The sequence below is a fragment of the Excalfactoria chinensis genome, chromosome 2, assembly GCF_039878825.1.
Source record: "Excalfactoria chinensis isolate bCotChi1 chromosome 2, bCotChi1.hap2, whole genome shotgun sequence".
Taxonomy (NCBI): Eukaryota; Metazoa; Chordata; class Aves; order Galliformes; family Phasianidae; genus Excalfactoria; species Excalfactoria chinensis.
The window spans coordinates 141,337,263-141,363,432 of record NC_092826.1 but is presented as its reverse complement, the minus strand read 5'-3'; the positions used below and the strand labels follow the sequence as shown (position 1 = coordinate 141,363,432).

Here is a 26,170-nt window from a genome sequence, read left to right as displayed (position 1 = left end):
AGCCCAGATCCCCGCTCCTACGGGGTTACCGTCCCCACCCCCCGGCCGTACCCCGTCCCCCTCCCCCGCCGCCCTTTGCCGCGCAGCTCATCACACGCCCGGGCTCGGTTCGGTTCCGCCGTTTATTCCTCTCCGCGTTTCTCCGCCGCCTGCTGCCTCATCAGCTGCGCGTACAACCCGCCGCGCCGCAGCAGCTCCTCGTGCGTGCCGACCTGCGGGGTGGTCACTGCGAGCCCCGCCCCCACAAAACCCGCCCCCCCCCCGGCACCGACCCCAAAGCCCCATCCCCACCCCCGCCTCCTCCCGATCCCCGCCCGACGCGGCTCAGCCCCCTCCGATCCGCACCTCCCCCCCCACCGACCCCTGCGCCTCCCCCCCCTCCGCTCACCTCGGCCACGCGTCCCCCCGCCAGCACCACGATGCGGTTCGCTCCCCGCACGGTGCTGAGGCGGTGCGCGATGAGCAGCACCGTCCGGCCCCGCGCCGCCTTCTCCAGCGCCGCCTGCACCGCGCGCTCCGCCTCCGCGTCCAAAGCGCTCGTGGCTTCGTCCAGCAGCAGCACGGCCGGAGCCTTCAGCAGCGCCCTGGCCAAAGCCACGCGTTGCCGTTGCCCTCCGGACAGCGCCGCGCCGCGCTCGCCCACCACGGTGCCGTAACCGTCGGGGAACGAGCGGATGAAGCCGTCGGCGTCGGCCAGGCGGGCGGCCGCGAAAACCTCCTCGTCCGACGCGCCCGGTTTGCCGAAGCGGATGTTCTCCATGATGGTGGTGCCGAACAGAACCGGCTCCTGAGGGGGCGGCCCCGCGCTCAGCGCCGCCCCGGCCCGGAGGGGACGGCAACAACCCCCCCCCAACCCACAGCAGCTCCCGCACCTGGCTGATGAAGCCGATGACCCGGCCGCGCAGCCACGAGGGGTCCAACGAGGCGATGTCCCAGCCGTCCAGCGTGATGCTGCCCCGGGTGGGCTCATAGAAGCGCTCCAGCAGCGCCGCCACCGTCGACTTCCCTGTGCCAAAGCATCAACGCCGTGACGTCATCACAGTGATGTCACTATGACATCATCAGTGTGACATCATTAGAGTGACATCACCACTGTGACATCACCATGGTGCCATCACTGTGACATCACCACTGTGACATCACCACCATGACATCACCACCATGACATCACCGTGGTGCCACTGGTGCCACTTCATCCCCACCCCACCCAGCACTATGGGATCGGTGCCCCCCATGGCTGCATCACCCCCAGGTCAGCCATGGCCACCTCCCCCCGCTGGCACAGGGGCTCCACGTCCCCATTGGCCCCAATGGTGGTGCTGTGGGGTCGGGGTGCTGTGCCACAATGGGGGTCTCACACCCGGACCGTCACCTCCTCCCGAGGGTCCCACGATGGCCACGGTCTCACCGGGGGGCAGCGTGAGGCTGAAGTCCTGCAGCACGGGGTGCCCGGGGCGCGTGGGGTAGCTGTGGGGGGAGCTCAGTGAGGGGCTGTGGGGCGGATCGGGGGGGCAGGGGGAGCACTGGGGGGGAGGGGAGGGGGGCTGACCTGAAGGAGACGTTCCGGAAGGCGACGTGGCCCAGCAGTGAGTGGCTGGGGATGGTGTCCCCCCCCCGCAGCGGCACTTGAGGCTCCAATGTCATGAACTCGAAGACGCGGGCGCCAGCGCTCAGCCCACGCACCACCTGCAATGGGGGGCAGCAGAGGCAGAGTGTCCCCATCCCCATGGACCCCCCCCACCCAGCAGCTGGGACCCCCCTACCTGCCCAAAGAGGATGGAGATGTTCGCCAGGGACCTGTGGGCATGGGGGTGAGCTCAGGATGAGGTGGCACGGGGGGGGGGGGGGCATTGTGGGGGGATAGAGCTGTGATGGGGGGGTGACATGGGGGGGTGACACCGACCTCTGCACTGTCTGTGAGGCCACCAGGAACGACATGAGGTCACCAGGAGAGAGCTGATCCCCAGCCATCAGCGAGCCGCCCACAAAGATGGTCCCCAGCACGATGCCTGTGGGTGTGTGCTGCTTGTAGGGCCCGCCCCCCAACAGGCCCTATAACCCAAACAGGCCCTGCCCCCCCCAACAGGTTCTGCCCCCCAAAAAGGTCCTGTCCTCCAAAAAAGGTCCTCAACCTCTCTAGAGGTCCTGATCCCCTCAATAGGCCCTGCCACCCCAATATGTCCTGCCCCCCAAGTAGGCACTACCACCCCAATAGGCCCTGCTCCCCCACAAAGGTCCTGTCCCCACAAAAAAAGGTCCTGAATCCCTCAAGAGATCCTGATCCCTTCAGTAGGTCCTGCCACCCCAACAGGTTTTGCCCCCTCAATAGGTTCTTCCCCCCCAATAGGCCCTGACCCCCCCAATAGGTCTTAGCCCCCAGTAGGTCATGCCCCTTCAATAGGTCCTAACAACCCCAAAAGGCTCTGCCACCCCAGTAGGTTCTGCCCCTCCAACAGGTCCTGACCCCCCCAGTAGGTCTTAGCCCCCAATAGGTCATGCCCCCTCAATAAGTCCTAACACCCCCAAAAGGCTCCGCTACCCCAATAGGTTCTGCCCCTCCAATACGTCATGCCCTCTCAATAGGTCTTGACCGCCCCCCAGTAAGTTCTGCCACCCCAAAAAGGTCCTGACCCCTGGATAGTTCTTGTCCCACAACGTGTCCTGCCCCCCCAGTGGGCCCTGCCCCCCCCATAGGTCCCACATCCTGCAGTGGCTCTGCCCCCCATCCGCCCCCGCTGACCGTTCAGTGCCAGGTTGGACAGCCCCTGGAAGGCGGCGATTCCCAGCCCCAGCCGTTGGCTCATTGCACTGGAGCGCTCGGCCTCGGCGCAGTACAGCCTGCGGGCAGAGGGGGGGATGATGGCACGGGAAAGGTGGGGGGGGGCTCATCGAGTGGGGACCACCCCGCCGTCCTCACCTGGCCTGCTGCTCCTCCATGGCGAAGGCGCGCACGGTGCGCACGTTGCCCAGCACCTCATCAGCCACCCCGGTGGCTTTGGCCACCTGCACCAACGGGGACATTGAGCCGCACATTGAGCTGCACCGCGGGGATATGGGACCCCACATCCCGTGTGTGTCCCCCCCCCCCTCACCCCATTACCTGTTCCTGCGCCTGGCGGGACAGCGCCCGCAGCACGGAGCCCAGCGCGGCGCCGGCGCTCACCAGGGCGGGCAGCACCAGCAGCAGCAGCAGCGTGAGGCGGGGGGACAGCAGGTAGAGGGACACGACGCAGCCTGCAGCCTGCGTGCTGCTGCGCAGGCCCTGCGGGGGGACACGGTGACGGGGGGCACTGGGGGCACCGGGGGGGGATGGGGGAGGGCGGTGTTGGACCCCACCTGCGAGATGATGAGCTTAAAGGAGGACTTGAACTCCTGCACGTCGGCCGTCAGCCGAGCCACCAGCTGCCCCGTGCGGTGAGCGTCAAAGAACGCCACGTCCTGCCTGCAGGGGGGGATGCAGCCTCTCTGCTGCCGGGTGCCCGCAGCCCCGCGCCCCCCATCCCCACACGGCCCCCATCTCGGCCCCCGCGTCCCCTCTGACTGTGTGTCCCCACCTGCCCCCCCTCCCCATGTGCTCCCCACCCCTGATGTCCACCACGTCTCCACACCCCCCATCCACGGGTGCCCCCCTCTGTCTTCATACCCCCCCAGCTCTGCACTCCTCATCCCGTGTCCAAGCAGCCCCACGTCACCCCATCCCTACATCCCCGTCTCCATTTGACCCCTGTCCCCGTGTACACCCCCCCAATATCTGCCCTGCCTGTCCCCATTTCCGCCTCCCATATCCCTGCCATTTTGTGCCCCCATCCCCACATCCCCCCATCTCCACATCCCCACATGCCCCTGCCCCATGTCCCCCTCATCTCCACATCCCGATCCCCCCCCCAGCCCCCTGTGTAGTCCCCTTTCCCCACATCCCCCATGTCCCTCGGTGCCCCCCCTACCGCAGCAGGGACACAAAGAGAGCCTTCCTCATGCTGGCAGCCACCTGCTCCCCAACGCGGGACAGCAGCGCAATGTACCCGAAGGTCAGCAGGGCCTGCGGGGTGTGGGTCAGCGTGTGGGGTCAGCGTGTGGGTCAGGGTGTGGGTCAGGGTGTGGGTCTGGGCATGGGGTGGCACCCACCTGCAGGCTGTAGAGGCTGAGCAGGCGCAGCGCGGGGGGGCGGGCGGCACGCAGGTACCCCTCCATGTGGGTCCGTGCCCCACGGGCCACCACGTCCACCAGCTGCCCCAACAGCACCGGGATCTGCACATTGAGCAGCGCCGCACCCAGGGCGAGCTGTGGGGTGGGATGGGATGGGATGGGATGGGATGGGATGGGATGGGATGGGATGGGATGGGATGGAGATGGATGGATGGGATGGGATGGGATGGGATGGGATGGGATGGGATGGAGATGGATGGATGGGATGGGATGGGATGGGATGGGATGGGATGGGATGGGATGGGGTGGGGTGGGATGGGGTGGGATGGGATGGGATGGGATGGGATGGGGTGGATTGGGATGGGGTGGGGTGGGATGGGATGGGGTGGGGTGGGGTGGGGTGGGGTGGGGTGGGATGGGATGGGATGGGATGGGGACAGAGAAATGGCTGTCAGTCGGGGGGTGGACCTCAGGGATGTGGACATGGGGATGGGATGGTGACAGGGATGAGAATAGAGATGGGAATGAGGGTATGAATGGGAACAGAACATGGGTAACAACAGGGACAGGGACAGGGAAACATCAGTGGGGCAGGATGGTATGGTATGGTATGGTATGGTATGGTATGGTATGGTATGGTGTGGTGTGGTGTGGTGTGGTGTGGTGTGGTGTGGTGTGGGGTGGGGTGGGGTGGGGTGGGGTGGGGTGGGGTGGGGTGGGGTGGACACCAGGAACATGGACATGGGGATGAGGACAGGGATGGGGATGCAAATAGGGATGGGAATGAAGAGATGAATGGGAACAAGGGCACGGGGAAGAGCGGGGACAGGGATGGGGACAGGGATGAAGTGAATGGGGGCGGGGACAGGGACGGGACGGGGTCAGGTGAGGTAAGGGGGCGGGGACAGAGAGAGCGACGGTGATAGGGGTTAAACGGGCTCAGGGACAGGAATGGGGACGGGACGGGACGCCCCCGCGGTGCCCCCCCCCGACCCCCGTCTCACCACGACGGCCGCCGACAGCGCGAGGAGCTGCGGGCGAAGCAGCGCCCAGAAGGCGGCCCATTGGAACTCGGGTTCGGGGCGCGGGGCGGCGGGGACGGCGGCGGGGACGGGGCGGCCGTGGCTCCCATCGCTCTCCTGGCACCGCGCTGCCGCCCCCAGCGCCGCCCCCACGCAGCCCAACGCCAGCCCCGCCGGGAGCAGCAGCGGTGCGGGGCGCGGAGCGAGGAGCGGCACGGGACGCGGTGCGGGACGCGGTGCGGAGCGGAGCGCGGATCCCCCATTCCTGCAGCTGCGGAGCGTCGTGAGCGCACATCCCGGGCACCGCCCCCACCTCCTCCCGCCCCCCCGCCCCCCCGCCCCGTACCTGAGCAGCGCCGCCCGCACCGCCCGCAGCCCGCAGCCCGCCCGCCCCGCACACAGCAGCAGCATGGCGGCCCCGCGGAAGGGGCGGTGCGGGAGGCGGAGCTTCACCGAGCGGCGCCGCCACCTCCGGCCGAGACCCCGCAGCCCGGAGCGCCGCGCGCCCCCAAAGCCGGCCCCGTCCCGCAGCTCCGGGCGGTGCGGGACCGCGGCCATGGCTGCGCGGGGGGGTCGGGGCCCGAGCCGGGCTGTGCGGGGCGCGGACTGAACGCGGGACGCGGCGGGGCAGCAGGTGAGAGCGGGAGAGGGGAGCGGGGACGATCAGAGACCGGGACGGACGGTCGGATAGGGGACAGCGCGGCGGGGGGACGGCGGGACACACGGCCATGGGACACACAGACATGGGACACACAGACATGGGACACACAGACATGGGACACACAGACATGGGACACTCGGCCGCGGGGAAGTCGGGGGATGCGGACACCGCGACATTTGGGCACGGGGACGGCGGGGCGCACGGGGACACCTGGACGTGGGACGCGCGGACACGGGGTCAGCTGGGCACAGCGCTGGGGCAGCGGGACAAAGGGACGCGGCGCCGCAGGGATGCGGGCACACGGGACCCACGCGCCGCCCCCACCTCAGCCCCGCAGCCCCCCCGGGATGGGCCCCCCCCGCGCGTCATGGCGTCCGTCCCCACCGTGCGCGGCGGCACCGCGTGTCCCCAGCTGCGCGCCGTGACCCCCACGCGTGTCCCGGGGGGTTCCGTGGTTCCCCCCCCCCCCCCCACGTTCCCCCTTCCGCGCCGCCGGCGCTATTTTTGGCCGCGGGGTATTTTCGGGGCGGGGGGGCCGCGTCCCGGCGCGGGGACACCCGATGCCTTGGGGGGGTCAGAGCGGGGACAGCGCGTCCCGGCCGCCCCGCACCGCCCGCTGCTGAATCACGGCCCGGGACGGCCCCCCCCGCGCGTGGGGCGGTGCCGCGGCTCCACCTGCGGGTCCGGTCCGGCTCCGCCTCACGCGGGACGGGACCGACGGCGGATGCGGAGCGGCGGTACGGGGCGATGGGGGGGGTCTGACCCGGAGTGTGAGGGGGTCCCGGTGCGGCCCGGCGGGTGGGGGGTCCCACGCTGTGCCGAGGGAACCGGGGTCACGTGGAGCTTCAGGAGGCTGGTGGGGGGGGGGGGAGGGGGTCCCTTAATTCCTCAGGAGCTCCCCTGTCCCTTCCCGATGGGGGGGTCCGTGGGTCTCGCCATCCTTCCCCGAAGTGCCAGGGGTCCCATAGGGGTCCCATCCTGCCTTACGGGTGGGCAGCTGGGGGACGTTCTGTGGGTCCCATCCTGCCCCACTTTACGGGAGTCCCGTCCTGCCCGAAGTTCTGCTTCAGATTAATAGGAATCCCATCCTACCCAAACGGGTCCGGGGGTCCCATCCCGCCTTGGGGGTCCCGTCCTCCCTGGGGAGCTGGGAGGTGCTCCAGGTGTCCCGTCCTTCTCCAAAGACCTGGGGGTCCCATCCTTCTGGGGAGGTCCCAGGGGTCCCATCCTTCCCCAGTTGGGGGGTCTGGGCTCCCATCCTTCCAGGGGAGGCTGGGTGTCCCCTCCTGCCCCAAGGGCTCCCTGCCTCATCCTGCCGGGGGAATCCCATCCTCTCCCCGTATCGGGGGGTTCCCACCCCGCCTGGGGGGGCCGTGGGGGTCCCTTCCTTGCCAGATCTCCGCTCTTCCCGGCATGTCCCGCCCCCTCCACGCTGCGGCCGCGGGGCTGTGGGTGCGGCGGAGAGCCGGCACGGATTGCGTGGCGCTGCCCGGGGCCGACCCTGCGGGGCACTGCGGGCTGACAGCTCACGGCATCCCGATGCGGGGCACGAGGGCGGCGCGCTGCGGCCTCCCCGGCATTTCCTGCGGGGTGACAGCTCACCCGCACGGCGTGGGGCGGGGGAGGGGATTCCGTGCCTCCCCACAAGCCGTGCCCACAACGGGGGTCTCATCTCGGGGGTCCCGCGTCGTTCCTCCCCCCGTAGGAGCGATGTCGGAGGCCGAGTACCACCGTCTGGAAGACCCCGAGGAGGAATCCCCTCCGGGTGAGGAGGAGCTGCTGCTGCACGTCACCGAGGGGCGGCAAGGTGGGCACGGGGGACGGGGGGGGGGCAGCGGGGTGTGGGGGGGCAGCGAGGCACGGCCCTGCTGACTCTCCTGGTGTTTCCCCCCTCAGGCTCCTGGCACCACATCAAGAACCTGGATGATTTCTTCACCAAGATATCCTCGCCGGGCGCTGCGCCCCATGGGGGGGGGGGGGGGGGGAGGCCGGGGGTGGGAACCGGGTGAGGGGGGGGTGTTTGGGGGGTGTCACAGGGGCACGATCCTTAACACCTCCAACATCTACCACTTCCACCAGAAGAACGGCTTTGCCTGCATGCTGCTCTCCGACCTCTTTGAGCTGGGGTGAGCACAGTGAACTGTGCGGCACGGCTCTTTCCCCCCCTCCCCCCCCCCCCTCCATGGGGCACCCCCTGACCCCCCCCCGGCGCCCCCCAGGCAGTTCGTGTTCGTGGTGGCCTTCAGCGCCTTCCTGCTGTGCTGCGTGCGCTACGACGTGCTCTTTGCCGACCGCCCCCTCAACCGCAGCCACGTCCCCCCCGAGCGCAGTAAGGTGACGCTGCCCGACGCGGTGCTGCCCGCACCCCAGTGCGCACGGAGGTGAATGGGGGGCTGTGGGGGGCGGGAAGGGGGGGCCCGGGGATGGGACCCCCCCATAAGCCGTGCCTCCCCCTGCAGGATCGCGGCCAGCGGTTGGCTCGTCTTCCTGCTGGCCATGGCGGCGTTGTTCTGGCTGTGCCGCCTGCTGAAGGTGCTGCGCGGACTGTTCGCCTACTGGGACATCCGCCGCTTCTACGGGGAGGCGCTGCGCATCCCCGCGGTGAGCGGGGAGGGGGGGAGGGGGGGGCGGTGGGACGCCAGTGCCGGTGCCGGGATGTCGGTTCCATCGCGGCGCTGCCGGAGCCGGGAGGGTGTCGGTGCCGCGGGGATGACGCGCTGATGTGGGGACAGCGGAGCCGTGGGGCTGGTGCCGGTGCCGCGGGGATGCCATTATTGGCACAGCGGTGGTGCCGGTGCCACGGCCCCGCCGGTGTCACCGGGTGCCGGTGCCGATGCGGGGACGTGGGTTCCGTCGCTGCGGTGCCGGTGCCGCGGCAGTTCCCGGGCTGATGCCGGGACTGTGGTGCCGTGGGGGTGGCGGTGCCGCGGTGGTGCCCGTGCCACGCGGGTGGCAGCGCCACCGTGGGGTCACCGGTGCCGTGTCGGTGCCGAGGAGCTCTCAGCCACCCTCCCCGCGTGTGCTCGGCGCAGGGCGAGCTGCGCAACTACAGCTGGCAGGAGGTGCAGGCGCGGCTCATCGCCCTGCAGCGCGAGCAGCAGCTCTGCGTGCACAAACGGGAGCTGACGGAGCTGGACATCCACCACCGCATCCTGCGCTTCAGCAACTACACCGTGGCCATGGTCAACAAGTCGCTGCTGCCCGTGCGCTTCCGCCTGCCTCTGCTGGGCCCCGCCGTGTTCCTGACGCGGGGTCTGCTCTACAACCTGGAGCTGCTGCTCTTCCGCGGTCCCGGCGCGCTCTTCCTCAACTCGTGGAGCCTTCGGCCGCGGTACAAGCGGGCAGGAGAGCGGCTGGCGCTGGCGCGGCGCTTGGCCCGGAGCGCGACGCTGCTGGGAGCCGCCAACCTGCTGCTGTGCCCGCTGGTCTTGGTCTGGCAGCTGCTCTACGCCTTCTTCAGCTACGCCGAGGTGCTGCGGCGGCGGCCGGGCGTCCTGGGCACGCGGCGCTGGTCGCTGTACGGCCGGCTCTACCTGCGCCACTTCAACGAGCTGCAGCACGAGCTGACGGCGCGGCTGGGCCGCGGGCACCGGCCGGCAACGCGCTACATGAACTCCTTCGCCAGCCCCGTGCTGGCCGTGCTGGCGCGTCACGTCGCCTTCTTCGCCGGCTCCGTGCTGGCCGTGCTCATCGCGCTCACCGTGTACGATGAGGACGTGCTGACGGTGCAGCACATCCTCACTGCCATCACGCTGCTGGGGCTGCTGCTCACCGTTGCCAGGTGGGTGCACCGCACGGCGCCGTGCTCTGCCACGCTGTGCCACACTGCGCCGTGTTGGGCCATGCACTGCCATGCTGTGCCATGTTGGGCCATGCACTGCCATGCAATGTCATGTTGGGCCATGCCATGCCATGCAGTGCTATGCAGTGCCATGCTGTGCCATTCATTGCCATGTTGGGCCATGCACTGCCATGCTGTGTCATGCTATGTCATGTTGGGACATGCCATGCCATGGTGTGCCATGCAGTGCCATGCTGTTCCATGCTATGCCATGACATGCCATGCTGTGCCATGTTGCACCATGCTGCTCCATGCTGTGCCATGACATGCCACGTTGTGCCATGACATGCCACGTTACACCCCACTGTGCTGTGCTGTGCCGTGCTTTGTCACGCTGTGCCACGCCCTGTCCCGCTGTGCAGTGCCGTGTCTCACTGTGCCATGCTGTGCCACACACTACTGCACCACACCGTGCTGTGCTGTGCCACTCTGTGCAGTGCCATGCTGTGTTGTGATGTGATGTGCTGTGCCACACCACGCTGTGTGCTGTGCCTTGCTGTGCTGTCCTGTGCCATGCCATGCCATGCCGTGCTGTGCCATTCAGTGCCATGTTGTGCCATGCTGCAGCACACTGTTGTGCTGTGCCAGACTGCGCTGTGCCGCACCGTGCCATGCTGTAGCACGCTGTACCAGGCTGTGCAGTGCCATGCCATGCCGTGCCATGCTGTGCAGTGCCGTGCCGTGCCACGCTGTAGCACGCTGTGCAGTGCCGTGTCCCCCCTGCAGGTCCTTCATCCCCGACGAGCACTCAGTGCAGTGCCCGGAGCAGCTGTTGCAGCGCGTCCTGGCGCACACGCACTACATGCCCCAGCACTGGCAGGGAGGGGCCAGCGCGGCGGAGACGCGCAACGAGATGGCGCAGCTGTTCCAATACAAAGCGGTGAGTGCGGGACGGCGCGGTGCTGCCCGGAGCCCCGCCGCCCCCTGAGCGCCCCGCCCGCAGGTGTTCATCGCGGAGGAGCTGCTCAGCCCCATCCTCACGCCGCTCATCCTCATCTTCGCGCTGCCCCCCCGCGCTCTCGACATCGTCGACTTCTTCCGTAACTTCACGGTGGAGGTGACGGGCGTGGGGGACGTCTGCTCCTTCGCGCAGCTGGACGTGCGCCGCCACGGGAACCCGCAGGTGACCGGCCGGGTTGGATGCGGGGTTGGGGGGGGGGGGGCACGGCCGCGTTCCGACCCGCTCTCACCCGCCGCCCACCCGCAGTGGCTGTCGGAGGGGCAGACGGAGGCGTCCGTGTACCAGCGGGCGGAGAACGGCAAGACGGAGCTGTCGCTGATGCACTTCGCCATCTCCAACCCGCGCTGGCAGCCGCCGCCGCACAGCGGGGTGTTCCTCAGCCACGTCAAGGAGCGGCTGCAGCGGGATGCGGCCCCGCACGGCCCGGCCGAGGGCGCACTGCGCGCCTCCCTGCTTGGAGATGGATGCGCTGCGGTGAGGGCGCGGGGGGACGTTGGGTGTCGTGGGGACATGCGGGGCTGTGGGGTCACTGCGTGCTGTGGGGACATCGGGAGCCGTGGGGCCAATCGGTGTTGTGGGGCTATTTGGTGTTTTGGGGCCAATCGGTGCTGTGGGGCTATTTGGTGCTGTGGGGACAATTGGTGCTGTGGGGCTATTTGGTGCTGTGGGGACACTGGTGGCCATAGGGACGCTGGATGCCGTGTGGACACAGGGTACTGTGGGACCATTTGGTGCTGCGAAGCCATTTAGTGCCATAGGGACTTTGGATGCCGCTGGGACGCTGGGTGCCGCGGTGTAACCAGGTGCCATGATGTCGCCGGGTGCCATGTCACACTGTCACGGTCCCCGCAGCCGGACGCCCTGCTCTCCAGTGTCCTGGCCCACCCCCTGCTGGCGGCCAGTGCTCTGCTGCCCCGGGACCGGCGCTTCACTCAGCCCTGCAGCACGGCCAGCACCGCTGCCAGCGTCCTGCTGTCCCTGTCATCGCCACTGCCAAGGAGGGGACGCGGCCCTTCAGAGAGCCCTGAGCGCCCACTGCCCGAGGAGAGGTGATGTGAGAGTGGGATGGGATGGGGGTAGCGGTGGGATGGGACGGAGATGGAATGGGATGGGATGGGATGGAATAAGGATGGGGATGGGATAGAATGGGATGGGGATGGGGATGGGGATGGGATGGGATGGGGATGGGGATGGGATAGAATGGGATAGGGATGGGGATGGGGATGGGGATGGGATGGGATGGGATGGGGATGGGGATGGGATGGGATGGGATGGGGATGGGGATGGGATGGGATGGGATGGGATAGAATGGGATAGGGATGGGGATGGGGATGGGGATGGGGATGGGATGGGATGGGATGGAATGGGATGGGATGGGATGGGAAGGGATGGGATGGGATGGGATGGGGATGGGGATGGGGATGGGGATGGGATGGGATGGAATGGGATGGGATGGGATGGGATGGGAAGGGATGAGATGGGATGGGATGGGATGGGGATGGGGATGGGATAGAATGGAATAAGGATGGGGATGGGGATGGGGATAGAATGGGATGGGATGGGATGCAATAAGGATGGGGATGGGATGTGGTGGGGGCTGGTGGCATTTTGGGTGATGTGAGGTTGGGGCAGTGGGGTTCTCACTGGGCCGGGTTCTTACCCCATAGTGGAGCGGTGCTGCCCCGCAGCCCGGTGCTCAGTGAGTCTCACCTGCTCAGCCTGAGCCGCTCAGCAGTGCTGGCCGAGGTGGCCTCAGCCGAGATGAGCCTGCACGCCATCTACATCCACGAGGTGAGCAGTGCAGGCTGCCCGGCCCCACGGCCCCATCCCCCCCATCACGCCCCACGGTGCGGCCGGGCTGTGGGGCAGCGGTGGGACTCTGACCCTCTCCCCCCAGCTCCACCTGCAGCAGCAGCAGAGCCCCGTGGGGCTGTGGGTGCCGGCAGGGGCTCCCAAGAGGCCCTCGGTGAGCACAGGTGAGTGCCGCTGGGGGGCGGTGGGGGCTCCCAGACCCACACGTGGCCGTGGGGCGCTGACCTGCCCCGCTCCAGGCTCGGCCGCCCGCGCCTCGCAGCACGAGCTCCGGGAGATGCCGCTGGGTGGTTGGGCCGAGGAGGATGAGGATGAGGAGGATGAGGAGGAAGAGCAGACGACGAGGTAGCCGTGCTGCACGCGGCTCTGGGGAGCGCAGCCCCAGCTCCGGAATGTCGGTGCCCGCCGGAGGATCGTCTGGTGGTCTACGCCCATGGGGACCCCCGTCCAGCCGCATCCCCGCGCAGTGTGGGGCCGTGGTCCTGCTGGGTGCTCCCGCCCCCCCCAGGTGCTACATTGATATGGGGGGCACCGCGGGGTGCAGGTCTGAGCCCACGTGGGTCAGGGTCCCCCCGCCTGCCGTGGTCACGGTGGGGGCGGTGCTGGGCCCTGAGCAGCCCGGGGGGGGCAAATAAAGGTTTACAGAGTGTTGTGCCGTGCTGAGCGCTGCGATGGGGCTGCGGGCCGTGGGGACACTGGGGACGGTGCTGGGTGTTGTGGTTGGCAATGCTGGGGACACTGCTGTGGATATGGCCGTACCGTTCTGGCCATCCGACGCCGAGGGCTCGTGGCGAGGTGCCACCCCACATCCCGCCCCATATCCCGCCCCACATCCCGCCCCACCGTGACGCAGGACGCCAGGCCGGGCTTATCAAAACTAAAGCTTTACGGGGCGGTCGCAGCCCACAGCGCGGGGCGGTGCGTGTCAGGGGGCCGGGCCCGGCGCTGGGCGCTCCTGCTTGGAGAAGGATTGGCTGCGGATGCGGAACGCCACCTCCTGCGTGCGGAACGTCAGCCCGAAGATGTCCTCGTGGTACCGGTTCTTGTCCTGCGGTGAGCCGGCACCGTGTGGGCAGGGCGCCATCCCGCTGCCATCCATCCCGCTGCCATCCATCCCGCTGCCATCCATCCCGGTGCCATCCAACCCGTTGCCATCCCGCTGCCATCCCCATGCTGTGCCCACATCAGCCCCACCCCATCCCCGCCCCATCCCCGTGCCCGTACCCGCAGCTCGCTGATGAAGTCCCCCGCCTGCCCCATGCTCATTCCTCCCTGCTGCACCAGGATGTGCTGCACCGTCTGCAGCACCTCGGTGGCCATGGTCACGTCCCCGCACACGTACATGTGCCCCCCGCACTCGCACAGCACGCGGTGCACCTCCTCTGCCAGCTGTGTCCGCAGCACGTCCTGCACGTAGGTCTGGGGGGGGGGTGAGACCCTCCTGGCCTCCCCCTGCCCCCCTCCTGCCCCCATCTCCTCCCCTGTCCATGTCTCCAAACCCCCGCCCTCGGCCCCACTCTCATTCCCACCCCTTTCCCCTCAGTGTCCCCATCCCACATTTGATCCCAGGCATGCACCTCCTGTCCCCTGCCCCATGTCTGTCACCGCATGCTCCACTCTGCTCCCCATCTCCATTTGTCCCTCATCTGTGTCTCCTTTCCCATCCCCATCCCCACCCCCACCCCTTCCCACTCCCATCCCCACCCCACCCCATCCCATCCCATCCCATCCCATCCCATCCCATCCCATCCCATCCCATCCCATCCCATCCCATCCCATCCCATCCCATCCCATCCCATCCCATCCCATCCCATCCCCATTCCCCCACCTTTGGGGTTCCCGGCTCGCGGGAGAACGCGGTGAGGACGCGGCTGAGCGCTCCCTGCTCCCGCGCCTCCTCCATCTCCCGCTGGTAGATGTGGTCCAGCACGGAGGATCGGCACCCAAACACCAGCACCATACTGCCCAGTGGGCCGCCTGCGGGGACACTGCGTCGGGACCACCGCCCCACAGCCCCCACCCCAACACTCTGCCCTCATGTTGCCACCTCTGCCCTCCGCACTGCATCCCCACATCCCCGACCGCCCCTTCCATGTCCCCAGCCCCATCCCCACATCCCCACATCCCCACATCCCCATCACCCCCCACACCACATCCCCACGTGTCCCTGTGGAGGTGTCCCTGTGCCATATGGGATGCCTGGTGTCCCCATGCTCACTGTCCCTCCACACAGGGTGACCCCATGTCCCCACATGTGATGCCACATGTCCCCATGTGCAGCATCCCCACACAGCATCCCTCTGCATGATGTCCCCATACATGACACCCCATGTCCCCATACACGACACCCCATGTCCCCATACATGACGCCCCATGTCCCCATACATGACGCCCCATGTCCCCATACACGACACCCCATGTCCCCATACATGATGCCCCATGTCCCCACGTGGTGTCCCCACCTCCTGCCTGCAGGTGCTGCAGGCGCTGCTGCCAGAAGCTGCGGAATGGGGCCACGCCGGTGCCCGGCCCCACAAGGATGCAGGGAGACTCGGGGGTGGGGGGCGGCCGGAAGGAGGGTGCTCTGGGGGGGGGCAGAGAGGGAGGGGTCACAGTGGGGTCATGGTGGGGTCATGGGTAGGGCTCAGGGTCAGGCTCTCAGGTCAGGGTCAGGACAAGGGTCAGTGTTGGGATCGGGGTCTGGATTAGGGTTAGGGCCAGGGTTGGGCTTAGGGTAGATATTAGAGTTGGGGTCAGGGTTGGTGGGGGCACGTGGAGGGATGGCTTGGGGAGGGGGTGGGCACTGGTACCCAACAGGGCCAGAGGTGTGCTGGGACACGAAGGGTGCAGGGGACAGTGGGGCGGGCATGGAAATGACCCTCTGCATGCAGGGAAGGGCTGCTTTAAGGCTAAAGCCTCGGCGTGCTGGAAATGCAATTTGGGAGCAGTGGGGCATGCTGGGAAATGTTGCTGTGGGGCAGCAGGGGATTTGGGATGTGCAGTTGTGGGGCTGAGGCAGTGGGGCAGGATGGGGGCGCAGCTGTGGGGCACGGAGGGGCGGCGCTCACCCCCGGATGAAGGCAGGCACCGTGTCCCCCGGCTGCAGCCGTGCCAGCCAGGTGGAGCAGACGCCGTAATGCAGCGGGCCCTGCCCGTCTGTGGGGAGAAAGAGCTGTGGGGTGCTGGGCAATGCCGGACACAGAGGGGTGTGGGGATCCCCCATGCATGGGGACATGGGGTGTCATGGGAACATGGAGTGGAGCTGGGGTCATGGGGGGCCACATGGGGACACAGAGGGGCCATGGGGATGCCGAGACGCCATGGGGTCGTGGAGGGGCTGTGGGGACATGGGGGTCACACGGGGACACAAAGGGGCCATAGGGACACAGAGATACTATGGGGTCATGGAGGGGCCGTGGGGACACGGAGGGGCCATCGGGACATGGTGAGGCCATGGGGACTGGAGGGGCCATAGGGACATGGAAGGGTCCTGAGGACAAGGAGGTGCCATGGGGACACGGAGAGGCCATGGGGACTGGAGGTGCCCCGTGATGTGGGGGTGCCCTGGGGGCATCCAACCCTGGGGGTCCCCACTGGGGCGCTGTGCAGCCCCACCCCCACCCCCCGCTCACTCTCGCTCTGGTAGGTGACCACGGCCACGGTGAGGTCGATGTGGGCACTGCTGGGGTCGGGCGCCGAGCTGACGGAGTAATAGCGGGGCTGCAGCAGCGGCAGCTGGGAGAGCAGCAGCGAGGCAGGCAGCCCCACGGATGGGAACTCCTGCAGCACCTCCAGCAGCGTGGGGCAGCGGAACCACTTCCAGTCCTCGTACAGACGGGCGTCCTGAGGTACGCAGCTCAGACCTCAGCATCCCCATAGCCAGAGTTACGGTACCCCAGGATCTGAGCAGCTTGGCACCCCAGTATCCGGGTAACCAGCAGCCCAGTACCCCAATGACTCGCTTCTGAGCGTCCCAGTACTGCAGCATCCCAGTACTGTCCCACCACCGTGTTGTCCCAGTATCCCGCATCCCATATCAAGCACCCCAGGCATCCAGTGTGCCAGTATCCCAGTACCCAGCATCCCATACCCAGCATCCCATATCCAGCATCCCAGTATCCAGCATCTCAGCACATCCCCATCCCAGTACCCAGCATCCTGGTACTTCAGTGCCTGAGCACTTCAGCATCCCACTATCCAGCACCCCTTCACCCCAGGATCCCAGCACCTCGTACCCCACTATTTAGCCCCAGTTCCCAGTGCCCCATTTCCCAGCCCCCATCCCTCAACGAGGGGGCACCGCACCCCAAATCCTCTCTGGCAGGAGCTGTTTCCTGTGCATGGTCACTCGTTGTCCCAGTCCCCCGCTGTCAGCCCGCCCCCCTCCCCAGCCCTCTCTCCCCGTGCCCACCTGGCTGAGCTGCTGCAGGCGCTCGCGGTCAGCTGGCTCCCGTGCCAGTGTGGCCAGCAGCTGCAGGAACTGGGGGCTCGGGGGGGCCGTGATGTCCAGGAAGGAGCTGAGCGCCTGGCGCAGCGAGCAGGGGGGCAGGCGGCTCTGGGGCACCCAGCTTTTGGGGCCGGGGAACCGGCCTGTGGGATGGGATGTGGTGGGCATGTGAATGGGGACAGATGTGGGGTGGGGAGGGGATGAGACGGGGGTGGGCTTGGGGATGGGCCTGGGGATGCGGGAGGTATGGGGTGGGTTGGGGATAGTGAACAGGAGGGGGTGAGATGAGGTTAAGAATGGGGATGAGAAAGGGGATAGGGAATGGGAAGGGATAGGGATGAAGAAAGGATAGGGATGGACTGGAGATGGGAATGGAGAGAGGATGGGGAAGGACAAAAGGATGGGGAAGAGGATGGGGATGGGAAAGGGTCAGAGTTAGGGTCAGGAAAATGGAAAAGGAAGAGGAGGGGGGAGGGAAAGGGAAGGGAAAGAACACGGACATGGGGTGTGGGAGGAGGTGGGGGGAAAATGGGAATGGGGATAGGATGGGAATGGTGCTGGGGATGGAGAGGAGATTGAGGGGGAGGATGGAGATGAGGACAGAGGGGGGAAGGGGATGAGAAAGAGGAAGGGGATTGGGAAGGAAGAGGAGAGGATGAGATGACAAAGGGAAAACGAATGGGTATAGGGAAAGGATGGGGATGGAGAAGAAAGGATAGAGAAACAGACGTGGAAGGAGATAGGGATGAGGATTGAGATGGGATGGGGACAGGACAGGGAGGAAGGGAAACGAAGGAGAGGGTGCCCTCCCCAGGGAGGAGTGGGCGCTGTGCTACATCAGCATCCCCATCCCCATGCAGCCTCAGTGGGGGTCCCCCTCAGCTGCGCCCCCAGGCAGGGCCCAGCCCCAAGCTCCCTACCGCTGCTGTCCTTCTCCAGCACCTCCACCAGCACGGGCTCGTCAGCGGGCGGTGGGTCCTCCACGCACTCCAGCAGCTCCTGCACCAGCTCGGGGCGGTTGGCGGGGAAGACTCCCAGGTGGTCCCCGGGCAGGTACTGCAGCTCGGGCTGCCCCGCCGTGTCCAGGCGCACCAGCATGGTGGCACGGCTGGGTGGCACAATTGGCACCGTGTGAGCAAGGGTTCACCTGGGTGCCATGGGGTCTGGGGATGCCCATGGCTGCTGTCCTGCCCCAGAGTGGCTGGAAGAGCCTGTCCCCATCCCATCCCCATCCCCATCCCATCTCCATTTCCATCCCATCCCCATCTCTATCCCCATTCCATCCTATCCCATCCCATCCCCATCCCCATCCCATCCCCATCCCTATCCCCATCCTATTCTCATCTCCATCCCACCCCCCATTCCTAACCCACCCCCACCCCAGTTTGGGCACACAGCTGTGTGGCACAGTGAGGGCACGGTGGGTGCTCACCTGGACGCCTCGCTCTGCAGGTTCTCCACTGAGATCACGGTGCACGGGAACACCTTGCGCTTGTGCACATGGGCCAGCCCTGTGGGAGGGCAGCGTGGTGGGGGACTCGGGAGTGTCCTGGGGACAGGGGGCTTGGGGAGCTGGAGAGGGTCACAGGAGCTGGGGGATGAGTTGGGATGGGGAGGCCAAGGGCTGGGGTTCCCAGACTGTGGGGGCTGCTTGCGGTGGGGGTCCCATGTTGTCTGGGGGTCCTGGTACTTGTGTAGGAAGGGGACTCAGGGGGCTGTGGGTGCTGGGTACCAGCGAGCAGATCTGTGCCCTCAGGCTGCACAGCCAGGCGGTGCTTCTGGCGCTTCCAACCCTGCTGTGCCACAAAGATCTCCTCGGACGCCTCCACTCCATCCCCCACACAGAAGGTCTCGCAGGCGGCCTGGAGGTGCAGAGGGGGTTGTGGGCATGGGTCTGGCCCGGGACCCGCTCCCCTTGGGGTGCCCACTCACCTGGAAGACCAGCCTGGCCCAGGTGCGGAAGGATTCCTCCTGTGCACACAACTCGTCGCCCTCCCCCATGGGCAGGATGCGCTCCCCCCCCAGCTCCTCCAGCCGGGTGTCCACTGCGTGTGCGAAGGCGCAGAAGTGGGGGTATGCCCGCGACCCCAGCCCGAAGACAGAGAACCTGGGGGTCCCGGGGGCAATGAGCAGTGAGCCCCCAGCCCTGGCCCTCTGCCCTGGGGTCTGGGGCTCCCATGGCCGTTCTACTGCCCCAGGGTGGGCAAAGAACCCTGTTCCTGTCCGTGTCTCCATCCCATCCCCATCCTCATCCACTCACCATTCCCAGCCCCTCATTCCCATCTCCTTCGCATCCTTATCCTCTTCCCTGTCTCTGTCCCCATTTCCATTCCTGTCACCATCCCATCCCATTTCCACCCGATCCCCATTCCCATTCCTGTCTCTGACCCTATCTCTATCCCACCCCCATCCAATCTCCGTCCCATCCCCATCACCACCTCGCTCCCTGCGCCGTTCCCACATCTCCGTGCACCCCCATGCCACCATTCCACCCCCAGCCCCACACCGCAGAGCCCCCAGTGTCCCCGCGCTGTCCGTGTTGCTCAGCTGCCTCCTCTTCCTCTTCCAGGCTGCCACGAGCTGATCTGACTGCGAGACGCTGTTGAACCTCAGCTTGTAGCTCCTGTGGGTGTGCGGTGTGAGCAGGGCTGGGGCTCCCAGGACCCCCCGAGTCTGACCCCACTCTGAGGGGCTGGGTGTCCCCATGGCCCCAGTGCTCACTTGGGAGGCTCAGCATGTGCAGCATTGGTGTAGGGGGAGGACATCTCCATCAGTGCCTTGGAGAAGCTCTGTGGGGAGGAGCGTGTCACCACCCCATCGCCATCACTTTCCTGACACCAACCCATTCCACCCCATTCCTATTTCCCCATCCTCATCCTATTCCAATCCCCATTCCCATCCCAAACACATCCCATCCCCATCCCACCCCACACCCCCCCCTCACCTCCCCACACTCCGGTGGGTCCCCATTGCCAAAGGTACTGGTCACCACCAGCACCAGGGTCTCGTGCTCCAAGGACACGATGTCGTACTCATCCATGCGCAGCACCTGTTGGCCAGTAGCAGGAGGGGGCTGAGTGGCCCAGCCCGCCCCCCCAGTGCCCCCCAGCCCCCCCTGCCCACCTTGGGGTCGAAGGCACGGCGGAAGAGCTGGCAGAGGCTCCAGGCGTAGGTGCGCGCCCGGCCCGTCTCGGTGGCGTACAGGATGGTGGCCTTCACTCGCCGGGCCATCATGTGCCCCATCAGCTTGGCTGAGATCTTCACGGCACTGCGGGGGTCCCAGAAGCTCAGCTCCATCCTGCCCGGCCCCCACCCCAACACGGCTGTCACCTACTTGGCCACCTCCTTGAAGGTCTTCCTCCTGGTGACCGTGGTGCCCTTGGAGACGTAAACCTTCCAGGCATCGGGCTGCGGGGAGAGGGGTCAGCAGTGGGAAGGGGAGGGGTGTGCGGTGGGGGTGGGGTGGGGAGGGGGATGGAATGGGGACAGAATGGGGATGGGATGGGGGTGGAATGGGGGTGGGGTGGGGAATGGGATGGGGATGGAATGGGAGCAGGGCTGGGCACACCTGGTAACGGAAGGTGGGGCAGAGCTGGTAGTTGACCATCTCCTGGTGGAAGACGGGGGTGAGGCTGCCCGAGATGGGGGGCACAATCCAGACCCAGTCAGCCGGGCACCCTCCCCGTGTCCGCAGCTCATTCTCCATGTGCTTCACAAAGGACTCGGTGGCTGCATGGTGGTCCACGATGGTCACTTTGGCCTCCTGTGAGGACGAGGGGCTGAGCAGTGTCCGGCCATCATGTGCACACAGCCCCGGGGGTGTCCCTGCTGTCATTGGGGCCACCCCCCCACCGCTGTGTCCCACCTGGTAGCTGTGCAGCACGGCAATGTTCATCTCCACGGCGGCCTTGTCCTTCCAGAGGGACGAAGTCTTACGTGTGTCCAACCCCATGCGAAGGGCCACCTCCTGCCGGGGAGTGGGGGATCAGCTGTGTGTGTCCCTGTCCCCAAGGGGATGGGGACGGGATAGAATGGGATGGAATGGGAGGGGGATGGGGTGGGGATGAGGATGAGAATAGGGTGGGGATGGAGGTGGGGATGGGATGGGAATGGGGTGGGATGGGGTGAGGATGCAGATGGACAGGGGCAGGATCCTTTGCCCATTCTGGGGCAGGACAGCAGCCATGGGCACCCCCAGACCTCACAGCAGAGAAGGTTGGGGGCTCCCTTCACACTTCCCCCCGCTGTGCCCCCAGGTTCCATGTGGGGACCCCTTGTGGTGGTGGGGACACAGGGGGCTGCACCCCACCTGCAGCAGGTTGTAGCGGTGGCTGTCGCAGAGGTTCCTGGTGCCGATCTCGCTGCTCATGTACCAACCATTGAAGGGTGCAGCCGGGAACTCCAACCCCCCGATCTCCAGCAGCATGTTGGAGACAGCAGGCAGTGCGTACCAGCGCAGCCCCAGCTCCCCAAACCACTCCAGCCTGTGTTGGGAGGGAGATGCGGCCCAGAGACCCACACCAGCCCCACAGCAGAAACACCCCACTTCTACCCTTGGCTTCTGGCCCCGCACCCATCTCCTGCTCAGAGACTGTGCCAGGGTAAGCACATGGATGCCCTGACCCATCCTTATCCCTACCTCCATCCCATCATCCCCTCATCCTGCACCCAACCCATCTCCCCATACCCCCTCATCCCCCCATCACCACATCCCCTTCCCTATTTCATCCTATCCTATCCTATCCTATCCTATCCTATCCTATCCTATCCTATCCTATCCTATCCTATCCTATCCTATCCTATCCTATCCCATCCCATCCCATCCCATCCCATCCCATCCCATCCCATCCCATCCCATCCCATCCTTGTAACCCCATATCCCTGCATCCCTCCCTCATCCCACCATCATCTCTATCCCATCCCACCCCACCCCCACAGCCATGCCCACAGGTTGCTCTGGCACTGGGTCCACCCCCACCCCGCAGCCCCGCAGCCCAGCCCCACTCACGTGGGGTGTGTGAGGGGCACCTCCAGGACCAGCTCCGATGGCAGCGGGAAGAGCTCGGGGGCCTCATCGGGTCCCTGCAGCAGCAGCGGCAGCACATCGAAGCGCCCGCTGCCCGGACTCCATCCGTAGTGCACACAGAGCTGCGGGCACAGCGGGCTCAGCGGGGCCGTCGGGCAGCCATCCCGGGGCTGGGGGGTGTTGTGATGTGGGACCCCCACCTCAGTGATGTCGACGTTGGCCGGGTCTCCCAGCACGGAGCCGTCGGGCTGCCGGTACCCGGCGTAGCGGATCAGCTGCGTGTTCCAGATGCGGAAGTCGCCGCGGCCCGGCACCCGCTGGGGGAAGATGGTGATGGCCGACCTGCAGGAGCGGGACGTCACTGGCCCGTCCTCATCTCATGGTGATGGAGTGCCCCATCCCTACAGCAGGTCCACCCACCTCTGCTCCATCCTAACCCATCCCACATTCTTCCCCTTCTTCTTTTCCAGTTTTCCCCTTTCCCTTCTCCTCCTTCTTCCCCTTTCAGGTGTCTACTTCCATTCTCATCCTTTATCCTATCTCTGTCCCCACCCCCATCCCCATGCCCTTCCCCATCCCATCTCCCTTCCCCATCTCCACCCCCATCCTATTCCCACTCTCATCCTCACCCTCAACCCAACGCATCCCCATCTCTTTCTCCATCCCCATCCCCACCCCCATCCTATTCCCACACCCATCTCCATCCCATCTCCATCCCATCCCCAACTCCATCCTATTCCCACACCCCTCCCCATCCCACCCCACATCCCCCCACATCCCCCCTCACCGTATGTTCCCTCGGTTGGTTGCATACTGGATGTGGGAGCAGAGGAAACCAAACATCTCCCCGACGCTGGCACAGTCCCGGGCATCAAACACCTGCGAGCAATGCCATCCCGTTGCCCCCCAGCCCCCTCCCCTCCCCACAGCTGTGGGGCCGCGTGTCCCACCTGCAGTTTGTTCCACTGGATGCGCCCCACACAGCGCGCTGCGTTGCGCCAGGCCTGCTTGGCCCCAAAGATGAGCTCAGCCTCCTGCAGCTGATACGTGCCCGAGCTCCGCACCGCCGCCTCCACCTCCCGCAGCCGCTGCACGTGGGCTGCAGAGTTCTCCCTGTGGGACCACCGCGTTGGGGGGGGAGAGATGATGGGGGGAGGTCCTGGTACCACCCTCTGGGAGACTGCTGGGCATGGGGGCAGGCGGGGCAGGGAGGGAGCTGGGGGGGTGTTGGTGTTTGGATGGGGGACAGCGGGAGGGGGAAGGGGATGGAGGCAGAGCTGCGGGGTGCTGAGGGGCAGGGATGGGGGTGAGGAATTGAGGCACTGAGGAGTAGGAATGGGGATAAGGATGTGGGTAGGCAGAGGGTGGGGATGGAGGCAGTGATGTGGGGCACTGAGGGGCAGGGATGGGGATGAGGATTTGGGACAGAATGGGACAGTGCTGTGTGATGCTTCTGTGCAGGGTGACAGACAGGGCTATGGGTGCTGTGAGGCAGCATGGGGACAGGGCTATGGGATGCCCTAGAGGACAGCGCTGTGGCACCATGGGGGGGGGGGCATTTGGGGTATCTGGGGCCAGGGTTGGGAATGGAGCTGTGTGAAGCCATCGGGCAGCCATAGGGTGGGATGGGAGGCTGTGGTGTGGGGCTGGGGCAGCGCCGTGGGGCGCAGTGGGGCAGGAGGGCAGCACTCACCGCCGGATGGAGGCGTAGTATTGGTCAATGAAGTCCCGTGCCAGAGCCAGCAGCTCCTCACCGCTGCGGCCGCCCTCAGCGCCGGGGCACGGGCAGCTGCTTGGGCAGCACCAGGGAGCCCAGGCAGCGGCGCGCTGAGCACGGCAGCTCCTGTGGGCATCCGTGGGGCTGGGATCTGTGGGGCAGCCCACACCCAGCCCTATGGTGCCCCACACCCGCCCTCCCCGGCCCCACCTGCTCGGCCTGGGCGCACAACGTGTCGTAGGCAATGCTCCCCGTCTCCCAGTTCTTCAGGCGGGCGAAGCGCGTGGGCTCTGCGTGCCGGGGGGGCACCGGGCTGTGGGGTGGGGAGCACTGAGGTGTGGGACCCCTCCCCATGGGGCTGCGCCATTCGGGGGACTCTGGCCCCCCAGATCCCAGAGTGGGGGCGTGTCCCCATGGGGGCAGCGGGCCGGCAATGGGTGCAATGGGGCACTGCTGGGGGCAGCACTGCAGGTAATGGGGGGGGTCTGGCCCCTCAGTGCCCTTCTCCCCTCGGTGCTGCTGGGGGGCCCGGACCCCACAGCCATGGGTGGGGGCCTGGCGCAGGCTCGGGGCGTGCCTCAGCCTCATGCATGTGTGCAAGCGTGAACAATAGCGTGAGTCAGAGCGGCCCCCCCCGCCCGAAGGGGTTAACCCATCCTGCCCCCCACCCCCAGCCCGTGCTGCCCTGTCCCCACAGTGAGGCTGTGTCCCCGGTCCCAGTTCAGCCCCACACATTCCATTCACCCCAGTGGGTCCTGGTGGGGTCCAGAAGGCTACAGGGAGGGTGGGGGGGGGCATCACTGTGCTCACCATAGGGTTGGGACACCATCCCGGTGCTAAGGGCAGGGGGGATATAGGGCAGGGGCTATAGGGCAGGGGGCAGTAAGGACGGAGACAGTAGGGAAGGGGCAGATGACCCCCCTCTGGGCAGGGAACCATGGCTGTGCCCCACATCCTGCCCCCAGCAAATCGACACTGCACCCCACTGACATGGCTCTGGTGGGGGTGAGAATCCATGGGGATGGGGATCCGTGGGGATGGGGATCTATGGGGGTGGGGATCTATGGGGGTGGGGTTCCATGGCGATGGGGCTCTGGTCGGGGGGCGCATCTCCAGTGGGCACATGGCTTTGGTAGAGACACAGCTCTGTGGTGACAGGGCTCCAATGGGTCACATCCCTGGTGGGGTCGGGGCCCCACGGGGTCACATCTCGGTGGGAATGGGGCTCCTCTGGGATGGGATCCGTGGGTCCCCGTGTCCGTGGGGCGCACCTTTCCGGTGGGCTCCGAGGGTGCCCCTCCACACACGGACGTCCCCATGAGCCACAGCGCGCCCTCCACCCGGACCCGGGGACCCCTCCGACCCCCGACCCCCTCCATGGTACCCACCTGCCCTTATCGGGGCCGGGACCGTCCTCGGGCGCGGGGTTGAGCTGCCGGGAGCAGAGCCCGCAGGAGCGCGCGACGCCGGGCAGCACGGCCGGGAGGTTCCCCATGGCGCTGCGGGAGCGGCCGCTTCCTCCGGAGCTGCGGGGGGAGTCGGGACCTCCGGCCGCCCCACGCGGGACGAGCGCTGGGGGTGCGGGACCTCCGGGAGCGGAGACGGAGCCTCCCGAGCGCGGCCGCCGCGGGGCCCGGCGGTGCTGCGGGTGGTGGTCCCGGTGCCCCCCGCGGGGAGGACATCCGGAGGGCCCCCCCGGTGGGCCCCCCACCCAGTTCCTGCCATTGACGCTGCCAGGCGGATCCCGGCCCCCCCCTCTTTTCCCCCCCCCCGCAGCCTGTGGGGCACCGCGAGGCGACCCTGCGTGGGGAAGGGGTGAAGTTGGGGCCGGGGTTGGGTTCTGAGTTAAGTTGGGGTTGGAGTTGGGGTTGGGGTTGTGTTGGGTTTGGTGTTGGAGTTGGGCTGGAGTTGGGATCAGGATTGGCATTAGGACTGTGATTCGGATTGGAATCGGGCTGGAATTAAGTTCTGGATCAGGATAGAGATTAGGGTGAATGTTGGGTTGGGGTCGGGGTCGGGGTTGGGGTTGGGGTTGGGTTTGTGTTGGAGTTGTGCTGGGACTGGCATTGGGATTGGGTTGGAGTCAAGGTTGGGATTGGGGTTGGGCTGGGGTCTGGGTTGGGTTTGGGTCAAGCGTTGGGGTTGGGATTGGGTTGAGGTGCTACTGGATTTGGAGCTGAGATGAGGGGGGGGGGTTGGGGTTGGGCTGGGTTTGAGGTCAGAGCTGGGACTGGGGTTAAGGTTGGGTTTGCAGTCAGGGTTGGGGTTGGGGTTAAGGCTGAGGTTGGATTAGGGCTGGAGTTAAGGTTGGGGGTCAGCACTGGGTTTGGGTTTGGGGTCAGGGTTAGTTGGAGTTGGGTTGAGGTTGCCATGGCGCTGGGGTTGGAGTTAAGGTGAGGGTTGGGGTTGGGTTGTGTTTGAGGTCGGGGTTCGGGTCAGGGATTGGGTTGGGGTTGGGTTGAGGTTGGAGTTAAGGTTGGAGTCAGCATTGGGTTTGGGGTCTGGGTTGGGATTGGGTTGGGTTTAGGGTTGGGTTT

At 66.7% G+C, this 26,170-nt stretch overlaps 3 protein-coding genes across 4 annotated transcripts; 1 reads left to right on the top strand and 2 right to left on the bottom strand.

Moving 5' to 3' along the window:
- Positions 1-2: 2 nt before the first annotated feature.
- Positions 3-5,726, bottom strand: ABCB8 (ATP binding cassette subfamily B member 8). The gene is made up of 15 exons (XM_072328467.1): positions 5,515-5,726; positions 5,151-5,439; positions 4,126-4,281; positions 3,945-4,039; positions 3,337-3,442; positions 3,101-3,262; positions 2,918-3,003; positions 2,741-2,838; positions 1,904-2,009; positions 1,764-1,797; positions 1,550-1,686; positions 1,373-1,467; positions 873-1,006; positions 389-787; positions 3-212 (listed from the first exon to the last, which is right to left on the bottom strand). Exons 1-15 carry the CDS (start codon positions 5,724-5,726, stop codon positions 123-125), a joined length of 2,199 nt encoding a protein of 732 aa, XP_072184568.1. The 3' UTR covers positions 3-122.
- Positions 5,672-13,151, top strand: ATG9B (autophagy related 9B). Of its 2 annotated transcripts, XM_072328464.1 has the most exons (14): positions 5,672-5,802; positions 7,535-7,636; positions 7,726-7,771; positions 7,893-7,955; positions 8,049-8,210; positions 8,289-8,430; positions 8,862-9,610; positions 10,397-10,550; positions 10,614-10,793; positions 10,878-11,105; positions 11,484-11,680; positions 12,299-12,422; positions 12,529-12,607; positions 12,683-13,147. In XM_072328464.1, exons 2-14 carry the CDS (start codon positions 7,540-7,542, stop codon positions 12,790-12,792), a joined length of 2,331 nt encoding a protein of 776 aa, XP_072184565.1. In that variant the 5' UTR covers positions 5,672-5,802; positions 7,535-7,539; the 3' UTR covers positions 12,793-13,147. The 2 variants fall into 2 exon arrangements, with proteins under 2 accessions (XP_072184565.1, XP_072184564.1); XM_072328463.1 differs by lacking the exon at positions 5,672-5,802 and having other exon boundaries at positions 6,695-7,636; positions 12,683-13,151.
- A 156-nt stretch (positions 13,152-13,307) lies between these two features.
- On the bottom strand, positions 13,308-25,333 carry NOS3 (nitric oxide synthase 3). Its single transcript, XM_072328205.1, is given in 27 exon segments — positions 13,308-13,491; positions 13,668-13,862; positions 14,272-14,420; positions 14,906-15,027; positions 15,512-15,599; positions 16,076-16,286; positions 16,855-17,033; positions 17,811-17,998; positions 18,323-18,401; positions 18,623-18,752; positions 18,823-18,997; positions 19,397-19,513; positions 19,612-19,679; positions 19,835-19,939; positions 20,014-20,158; positions 20,225-20,298; positions 20,459-20,653; positions 20,756-20,857; positions 21,200-21,374; positions 21,899-22,038; positions 22,117-22,258; positions 22,704-22,795; positions 22,867-23,029; positions 23,610-23,702; positions 23,704-23,759; positions 23,844-23,946; positions 25,022-25,333. Coding segments are annotated over 27 exon segments (3,516 nt in total). The 5' UTR covers positions 25,129-25,333; the 3' UTR covers positions 13,308-13,368.
- Between the last annotated feature and the right edge of the window lie 837 nt (positions 25,334-26,170).